General features: G+C 37.4%; 1 protein-coding gene and 2 non-coding genes across 3 annotated transcripts; 1 reads left to right on the top strand and 2 right to left on the bottom strand.

The window, feature by feature from the left end:
* Positions 1-1,785: 1,785 nt before the first annotated feature.
* Trnaa-agc (transfer RNA alanine (anticodon AGC)) lies at positions 1,786-1,858 on the bottom strand. The gene has a single exon. It is a non-coding gene; the product is annotated as a tRNA-Ala (tRNA).
* A 259-nt stretch (positions 1,859-2,117) lies between these two features.
* Positions 2,118-2,190, top strand: Trnaa-agc (transfer RNA alanine (anticodon AGC)). Its single transcript has one exon. It is a non-coding gene; the product is annotated as a tRNA-Ala (tRNA).
* A 3,357-nt stretch (positions 2,191-5,547) lies between these two features.
* LOC129771347 (NPC intracellular cholesterol transporter 2-like) lies at positions 5,548-6,267 on the bottom strand. Its single transcript, XM_055774889.1, has 2 exons — positions 5,998-6,267; positions 5,548-5,929 (listed from the first exon to the last, which is right to left on the bottom strand). The coding sequence occupies exons 1-2, from the start codon at positions 6,209-6,211 to the stop codon at positions 5,664-5,666; spliced, it is 480 nt and encodes a 159-aa protein (XP_055630864.1). The 5' UTR covers positions 6,212-6,267; the 3' UTR covers positions 5,548-5,663.
* Between the last annotated feature and the right edge of the window lie 4,055 nt (positions 6,268-10,322).

Genomic DNA, 10,322 nt, shown 5'->3' on the forward strand with positions numbered 1-10,322 from the left:
TCAGCCTTTCCTCTAAAGCCCTACCTCATGGGTTCTTATCCCGTCACACATCAACTATCGATTTTTTTTATGTGCTAGAACAACTATCGAAAACAACTATTGAATCTTGAGAAAAAAAATAGGATTACTTCTAAAGTGCTGAAAAAGATGAGAAAATGGCAACGGTGCTTCACAACTTTATGGGTGCAGATTTGATGAAATTAGATGACTATGAATAAAACAATTAAAAAATCAATAACATGACGTTTTTTATTTCATTCTTTCATTTGCATTGATAAAAAATAGTGATAATTTTAGGATTCACTGAGGATAACAATCTCATGTTGATGAAAAACGGTGAGACATCTGTTCGAGTACTCAGCATCCAGTGGTTTAGCAACCGATATTGGTATCTTCTCAATTGAAGTATTTTGCGAATACCTCGTAGGCCCTGCATACATTGTTTTCACCATGAACTCATTGTTGCGAAGATCACCAGCTTTGTACTTCATGGGGACCCAAGTTGTTTCGTCGGAATTATCCACAAAATAACCAATCATTCAGAGTCGTAGTTGTTGGCAGTCCTACAATAACGGGTGTTAAATAAAAAATGAGAATTTTTTCAATCACATATAAATTTTTTTGTTGATTTTTTTCATCGATTTCAGTATTTTTTATTAATAACATAATGTATTTTCTTCAAAAAAATGTCAGTAAGGGCCGTGGTCTGCTATTCGACGTAACTTTGTCGCGATGCTCTCACAAGAACGTTGTAAGGCACTTACGTCCATTTTCCGGATACAATTCCGGATTCTTGTAGTCAGTTGCTTCGTGCCCTTGGCCCTCCAATTGTTTTTATACACTAGGGCACTGAGTGAGCCAAAGAAATCCTCTATTGGGCGGCACTGGGGCAAGTTTGTTGGGTTACGATCTTTCGGCACGAACGGTATCTTTTTCTCCTCAAGATACGCCAGCGTCTTCTTGGCGTAATGGGAAGACGCCTTGTCCGGCCAGAAGACGTACTTCCCATCCGCGTGATAATCGTTCAGGAACGGCAGCAGGATTTTATTGAGGCACTCTTCTCGATAGATTTGTTGGTTGATTGCCAGACCGCTCGGATTAAACCAAGGCTTTGAAATGCCCCGGTCGGAAATGGCGATGTACAACATAACCTTTTTTTCAAACTTGTGCTTGAACTTGTATTTCACTTCAGGCGGTGTGGATGACTTGTCGCTGGAGTAGTATTTATCATTTCCTGGAATATGCGTTTTGGACAGCGGAAAAAAGCTTTCGTCGTCCAGAACGAAAGACGTCCCGCGGTACTTTTTGGTCATCCACCGACACTGTGATTTAACCGTCTCAATCTGCTCCTCCGTGTACTCCGGCGACCTCGTCTTCTTCCTGCAGACGACTATGCAAACACACATATTCAAAAGGAACTGTTAAAGTAGAATTGTCGCGACGCATAACGCGGCATTCTGGTCCCACCTTTATAAGTGTTATTTATCGTTTCTTGCATGTTCAGTTTTAAGCCCGGCGATCCTAATTTGGCCAATCGGAAGCATAGCGGAACATTATTTCTGTATTTTACTTCAAAAAGTAAAAAAAAAAATTATAAACAAAAATGAATTAATAACAAAATAATCAACTCACACGCATTATTGCTTGACAAAATTTTGATCGTTACAACCTTTATTTTGAAGAGACATGTAAGGATTTCAATGTCAGAATGAGGATTTATTTCTTCAGTACCTGAGAAATAATAATAATAATAATACATGAATATGGAATCATTCAAAATATGTTTGGAGATGCCGGGTATCGATCCCGGTACCTCTCACATGCTAAGCGAGCGCTCTACCATCTGAGCTACACCCCCTGTATTTCTCACTTATGCAGAACACTATAAATTCGAATACTATTCGCTAACATGGATCAAAGAGCAGCAGGTGCTGAACGGGTAAAAAAAGTGAAAGGCCGTAGTTGGTCCAAAATTGCCATGGGTGTCACGCCCCGCAGCATTACTCACAGTCATACGATAGTTGAAAAAAGTGAAAGGTGGATAACAGATTGCGCCGCAATATGTATCATTCGGTGTAGATCGATGTTTTGGCTGTCGAACAGTTTACTGATATCCAGGGGATGTAGCTCAGATGGTAGAGCGCTCGCTTAGCATGTGAGAGGTACCGGGATCGATGCCCGGCATCTCCAAAGTGAATGTTATTTTGGTGGTTCAATACATCGGAAGTCCTGGAAGCTTCCAGGGCATCCATCATCATCATATCCATTCACGATCGGAGAGCTCATTTCACATCGTGATGTATTGTTTCTGACGGATCAAACTATGAAATACCTGAATGTTTATCTTATAAACTCGTCAATAACTGTTGATTCCCAAAAAAAGCCAAATTACCTGATAAATTAAATGATAGGTATGAACATAAAATCGGGGATTGTTCAACTCGCGGAAGAAAAATCAAGAAAACTTTTCGAAAAATTAAGATAAGTCCGCATCACAGATTCGACGGTTTGTGGCTGCACAATTACTTTAGGTACCATAGAGTAATTCCAAATGAAATCGACAAATGACAAAACATGAGTATTTTTGATTCGAATGAAAGTGTGTATTCCGTTTGGGTTAAAGGAAATATGAGTTTTCCACAGCAATTGGGAAATTTTTGACTCAAGCGTAACTTTTGCAAAGGGCGTATCGATTTGAGTAAGAGAAATCTTTGATAATTTATATCTCAAAAAATATGAGTCGTACCGAAATAGTGTGTTAGAAAGAGTTATAGAGTATTGTTGGTTTAATTTGAAAAAAAAAATATACACTGAGAAGAAAAATTAGTACTCTTTTTTTATTTACAAAATAAAATTTTAATTTGCGATATCAAAAAATATGTATTTTTTTATATTTTTTTCATTTTTTTCATATAAAATAGAAGTCATGTAGAAAATTTAAAAAATAGGCCCAAGATTTAGTTTTACATTTTTGACGAAATTTGTGGAACATCGATTTTTTAGGAATTTTCGAAACTTCGAATTTTTGTATGTTAGCAATCATTCTTAGCCACAAATTATGAATTCTGATGTGATTTAAATCAAAAAAAGTTTATTATCAATCTCCTTCTAAATGCAACCATTCTCGAGATATTTAAAAAAATATTGTAACTCTTAGGATTCTGGGATAGGGTTCTCAGGGTCGCTTATTCCCTAGCCGGCTACCTTCAAAACCCTCTTTTCACAAACAGAAGTTCCTTCGTGTTTTTCGCAACTCCAGGGGACCTCCCGCACCTATTGAGGCCACCTGCTAAGCCCCCTCACTGAATGCGCTCAAAGGTTGTGCAGTGCTGACCCATCTCTTCCGACCGATTGAGGACGAGGGCGGAAGACTCCTTTAGAGTCCGAAGGACGATAATAACGAAGGGATAGTGGTCGTAAAGGAGCACGATTATCTGTTTTATGTACAACGTTTCTTCTTTCTTTATTCTTTCTATTCTCTATTTCCTTTTCATCTGTCCCTAAACTCTCCTACCTATCGTTTCCATATTTATACTGTATGTGACGTCACAGTTTTTCATGCATGATATACTTGCGGTACTTGGGGGTGAATTCTTTCTTTCTCTTGATCAGTGATCTAGCACTGTGAATATTTCAGCTGCTCTGTGCAACTTCCTCGGGGAATTTCCGCTCTTCACAGTCTCTTTGACGCCAATTCGCGATGGCGTATACGGATTGTCGTCTTCGCTTAAAATGGCTGGTAAAGCTGATCAGCTTGTCGAGCTGTGAATTACGTTATACGTAAAAAAAAACCCGCTGGACGGGCCTTTTTCCCAGATTTTTCTTCTCTCCTCTTCCTAGTTTTCTTATCCTTTGTTCTACGATCCTATCTTCTTACATCTCTTCTATCGCTTTTCCTCCACCACCTCTATTCACAAAATCAATCTTTTACTAATTTCAAATTTAACTTTCCGTCGCGCACTGCTCATTCACCGAGCTTTTCTTTTTTTTTCAGCTAATGTGCGGGGAAAAAAATAAGTTTTTTCTTTGCCTAGTTGGCTACCCCGTTCGATGACGGTAGGCCAACTGGATAGTGTGTCGCGGTGGGTATTATTTACCCAGGACTCCAACCATTTGTGTATATCTAAAAATCATCCAGTAACCGGCGGCTTCGAATAAATTCAATTTATTTTTCATACCTTTCTGTGAATTTGGGTGGAGCTCAAATTGCGCTTTTGAACCAACGGTTACAATATTTCTAATTTATAATCTCTTTCAATATGTTTGTCGTGTTATATGTTCATGAAATTTTATGAATTTCCTTATAATTCTGCCATACAAATGATACACTAATTTCTGCATTACTCGAGAATTAATCAAGCAAATAAAACCAAATTCTTCATGTAACGTAACGGAGAAACATGTTATTTGCAAGTGGTTGAAAAAATCTTGAACGAGAATTGTGTCTGAAAATAATCTGATATTATAATGTCGAATTTTGGTAGAAGTACTAGGAATTTTATAGTAAAAGGTAATTTTAAAGGGTAGATTAGAAGATCAATCAATGAATAATTCTGCGATTGGACCCTTGAACAGCTCTTTGTAAGAAAACGTGGATGTGATAACGAAAAATAAATTTGGGCGGGGCGAAGTTTGCCGGGTCAGCTAGTTTACTATAAAAAAGACAATAAATTAGAAATATTTTTTTAAATATTTCGAGAATGGCTACATTTAGAAGGCGATTAATAATAACCTGTTTTGTTTTAAATCACATCAGGATTCATCATTTGTGGCTAAAAATGATTGTTAACATACAAAAATTCGTAGTTCCAAAAATTCATAAAAATTCGATGTTCCACAAAGTTCGTCAAAAATATTTTTACCATCTTGGGCTCATTCTTTTAATTTTCTGCATGACTTCTATTTTGTATGAAAAAATTAAATAAAAAAATAAAGAATATGTATTTTGGATATTGCAAATTGAATTTTTATTTTGTAAATAAAAATATGAGTACTAATTTTTTACTCAGTGTACATTTTTTTCATACTCAACCATCAATACTCTATAACTCTTTCTAAGACACTATTTCTGTACGACTCATAGTTTTTGAGATATAAATTATCAAAGATTTCTCTTACTAAAATCGATACGCCATTTTCAAAAGTTACGCTTGACTCAAAAAATTCTCAATTGCTATGAAAAACTCATATTTCCTCCAACCCAAACGGAATACACACTTTCATTGGAATCAAAACTACAAGTTTTTAAAATCTGCATTTTTAGGACGATTTCATTTGGAATTGCTGCATAAGTAAACATTTCTCAATAAAGAATATGTAGCTTTCTTTTTCATTTGGAGAATCTTTGCGTAGCGCATTCGACGGAAGTGGAGATGAAAATTATTGGAGGACTCTACGAATTGCATGGATAGTCATGCTCATAGTGCTATACCAAAGGCTAACAATGAAACAATGACATTTGAATACTCATGAAATTTCGATACGCACTAAACGTATTAAACCCACTTTTTTTCTCAGTGATGAACATACAAATTTATTATTCTAATTTTTTATTATTTTAATATTATAATTTATCCTAATTTATCTCTAGAGTTATCGTTTGGACTGGTCAGTTGTGATTATGCGTGATTTTTCCGTTTATCATCTGTGAATCGCTGCAGAGTTTAGACTACCTGAACCTTGATCCCGAAACAACCCTGTGACTTTCCGTTTTGGTTTACAACATCGAACTCCACCTCGAGACTGATGGCCGGGTAATCTCCCATCGGGAATTTTAGAACGTATGTGCTATCCTCACCCTCGCTGACTGGACAACGCGTTCCATCCAACCAGGTGCAAGCGTTGGCAATATCGGCCGGCAGTTCATATGGCACCGGCAGCCCAAGTAGATAGGCCGTAGCTTTAGACTTCAGAGAGGTGCATTCTTGGTCTGTAATTAATCGGATTGGGAAAGAACGTAGTTGAGTAGTATTCAAAGGATTGCGTTCCAGTACTTACTCGCGGTGAAGTCCATAGCCATATTGGCTGAGGTTCCTCGGCCTAACTCGCAAACATCTCCTGGGCAATTTTCGATCCGGACAGCGTGTGGTAATGGTTGGCCAGCTTTGCACTTCCTCACTGTAGCCGCACTCCACTTTTGATGCGGAAGATTGTCGGCGTTCTGTAACATTACAACTGGTACGAGTGCGACTAAGAGCAGGAACTTGAACATGTTTATGTTGTTAATTAGAGGTTTGTTTTAGATCTGGAATACTGATGCGGTTGTGAACAACTGATTGTTTCCACTAAATTGTGCTTCTAGTTTTATACTGTTTTTGACGCTTGATAAGCCTTCGTTATCAAACATAATGTGCGTCGGGCAGGTGTTCATAGTAGAACATCTGAATCGCAGGTGCGTTTTTCGATATCGTTAAAATCTTGAAAGATGACTTAAGTGTCTGATAAGAGTTCATTGGCATTGTTCGATGGTACTTTTGGTAGCGTTATCCCTTGATATTATTTGGATTAGCTTATGCATTACTTTCTATCAATTCTTTCCAACATGCTAAAAATAATCATTCGGCATAAATTTTCTCTGAGGATTTGTCTCATCCCTAGGAATGAATTTACCAATACCAATTAAAATACCAATGTTTCTCGTTTGCATTGTACGATATTCATTCCTTATTTAATCACTGGCTTTAAAAAAAAAAAGGACTTAAAAAGCCTTTAGGCTTTAGGGTTTTTGTAATGTAATTTAGTAGATAACTCTGAAACATTCGGACTATGTATACAAACGTGCAAATTCAGTTCTATTCAACAGCTACTTTGAATCTTCCCCGAACCCATCATCTGTGGATTAATCGCTTAGTTTTCCATCTATTCATCAAGCCCCGAGAAAGATGTTCCAACAGTTTACGTGATTAGCGTAATTCTAACGTTTTTTTTCGTTACACCGGTGAACCACTCCACGATTGTTTATATTCTCCGAGAGCGTTTCATTGCTTTAACACGGGTCGCATCTTCGGGGTCTGTAGGCACAACTGGACCGTAGCTGTTCTTTTTTTTCTGTCATGATTTAGTCCACTTGCTCCCACGGCGGTATGTGGTGGTATGCTAATCTAAATCAGCATCCTACCGCAGGGCACCCGATATTCAACCATGATTTCCTTGTTGCTTATGCATAATCGCATTACGACATAATGTTTTCACGCCTCCGCAGTGGTGTCCAACTGCGCTGAGTGACGTACATCGGCAGAACTCTTTGTAGTTAGTCAATATTTCACGATTCATTTTGAACGGTGAGAACCGATTTTGCGGATACGTTAAGCAGCAGGTGAAAAACCCGTCGTATCGATCGAAAAAGGATGATGAAAAAACGCATTGTTTTTTTTCTGCCACAAATCATATTGTAACGGTTCTTGTGAACTTGAAACATGATTAACGAGAGCTTGTTGAGTAAGATATCAGACTTCGGGAGCGATTAAGTTACTAACCTTTGGCTTAGCGCCGTAAGATCTGAAATGCATCGTTGCGTTTCGATCACACTTCTTAGAGCGCTGGGATTCGGACGGAATCATGAGTCACGACACGGCGCGACAATAGAGGGGCAAGAGAGAAGATTTACGTCCAAGTTGGAGTTCTGAAACCAAATGTTTAATTCTTGATTAATCTTCCTCGCAGAATGATGTAAAATTGCGGTTGTAGGAAGTGGGTTACGTAACACTCGGTTCGTATGATGTTGTGGACGTGAACAAAATCAGTCCCTGAAGGATACAAATCAATTCAAGATCTCTCACGGTCATTCAATTATTTAAAGGATTTGTGAGCATGATCGTGGTGACAGGAAAAAAGCAATTTGTGATTTTTAAATACAGGATGGCAACGTGAAAGTGATACACTTATTTATGCCATAAAACTCAAACCGTGTTTTTATTTCTCTTCGGAATCGACTTCAATAACATCTATAAGTAGTAAAATTACAATGTACTTAGTTGAGTTTAAATCTTTCACCTTTGTGTTTGATAACGGCCCGTAGACGCTTTTCGAAGTCATTGCAAGCCGCACGCACAACTTCTTTCGGCATTTCGTCCCAAATATTTACCAAACGCTTTATAAATGTGTACAAACTCAGATGCCTAACGCCTAACGTCTAAGATGCCTAGCATGTATCCCCAGATACTGAATGCTAGCGGGTTCAAATCCGGTGAATGGCCTGTATATTCAGATGAACTGATGAAGCAAGGCAAATTCGGTTTACACCATTACACCTGAACGATCAATGCCTTATGCGCTGGTGCTGAATCCTGTTGAAAGCAAAAACTGTCTTTCCCAAAAAGCATTTTAGCGCAAGGATGCAAATGGCCTTTGATAACGTGCTGCAAGTAGTACTCCTTGTTTATTTTCACGCCCCTGACAATGAATAGCAATGGTAATTTCCCTTCGGCTCCATAAACACGGTAATTTTGCTTGTTCAAAGTTGCCTCCAGAGTAAACAATTTTTCGTCCGAAAAAATAATGTTGTGACCTGTGTGCGTCTTCAGCAGCAACCGAGATCTAGTAACCCTGTCGGCAATATTTTTGCGAGTTAACCCTTTCCCGTACAACATCGAGTCTCACTCGTGGGTACTTGAATAACATAGGGCGCCAGAACGCTTAGCAGGCTAGTGAAATCACTTGATGCGTGACGTTTTAAATAATACGGGAAGGGGTTAATCCGTGAATTTCTGCTTCTCAAAAGCTGAACATCCAAGGTCTTTCTTGATAACATTTTTCATGGAAGTGTGGCTCACGCAATTTTTCTTGCCGAACGGGCTGGATTTCGCCGGAAACGTTCCTTCGCTGCTTTGATGACCGCTGAAGTTCGAACACTCCGTTTTTTACCAGGTTTCTTCTTGGGAACAACCGTGCATGTATCCTTGAAACGCTTGATGGTCCTGTAGACGAATAATCTGCTTAAATTCAGATGTCAGAGCTTCGTCCTGATCACGATGTTAGTCAATCCTTGCAGGTGCAAGATCTTTATTTGTTCTCTATTTGAATCCATTGCTATTTGCTTGAGAGCGGAACTGAAAACTGACTTTATTTATTCCGAATAAACAGTAAACACGTCACTCTTTCAAAACATGCTCAGATGTTTGTCATGCTGTAACAGAAAATACAACGATGGGCACCAGGGTTGCCATAATTAAATTTGTGCTTTTGGTCTCAAAAGATCTTTCCATATAAATTTTTTCCCTGAAAATCTGTATAAAAATCTGTGTTAAATTTATAAGTTCGATTTCAAAGTATAATATTAGCTTTAGTATACCGTTCTGAATCATACTTCGGACAGTTTGTTCTAATATCTTGAAATGCTAAATGCACTGATGATATAACTATAAAATTAATATCACATTTGCTTCTTTAGAGTAATTCCTTGGTTTCACAATCACTTCATTTGAGAATTACATTTCAATTATTACATAGTAGAAAAAAATCCAACTGCACTACTCATTATCGTTTGTGTTTGACGTTTGCTTAGCGTGAGCACATAGAATTTACCCTTTCATCAATATTTAAATTTCTCTCGTGTTTAATAAGTTCTCATCATCGTTATGAGGTTACTGTGATTGCTTGGTAAGTGTTTCGCAGTTGACTATAAAATATAATCAAGTGTAATGTATTTTCGTTCAAAAAATTACCAAATTAAAGTGTCCGAAATTTGATTTTTTTATAAATAGTGTCTGAAGTTTGACTCTGCATATCGATGTTTTTTTTTTGTTTTTAATCAAATAGGTACCAAAGTAAAAAGCTTCAAAGCATATTGAACTAATATATTGAAAATATCAATCAAATAATACCTGTGCTTAAAGTTGAGATCTGTTTTCTGCACCATATGCCTTAAGCGTCGGAAATATGATTCAGAACGGTAATTGATTGGTAAAGTTATTGTTTATTCAGCGATAGCAAGCAAGCATATACACTGTAGTAAAAATACAATGCAAAAATACAAATTTATCGAGGTGTAATGGAAGTTTATAAAATTACCATGTTGCGCTACGTACAACGTACAACGTAACAACTTGATTGTAAATAATTCAGGGTATACACAAAAATGTAAGCTAGTAATGAATCAAAAGTAGTATAAAAAGATTAAAATTTATAAACTTGATAAAGGATGATAAAGTTGCTATGAAGTCAACTTTATAGGATAAGGACAGGTCCTGATAGGATAAGGACAGGAATTAATCATGCACATTTAAATTTAAATTGAGGGGCTTAGAATGCAAGGGGTGTAAGTGAATTGATCGATTTCTCTTCATCAACTGTTTCTTTAGTTAATAACTCAATTGCAAAAACGT

Source organism: Toxorhynchites rutilus, chromosome 2 (genome assembly GCF_029784135.1).
Source record: "Toxorhynchites rutilus septentrionalis strain SRP chromosome 2, ASM2978413v1, whole genome shotgun sequence".
In the NCBI taxonomy this organism is placed as follows: Eukaryota; Metazoa; Arthropoda; class Insecta; order Diptera; family Culicidae; genus Toxorhynchites; species Toxorhynchites rutilus.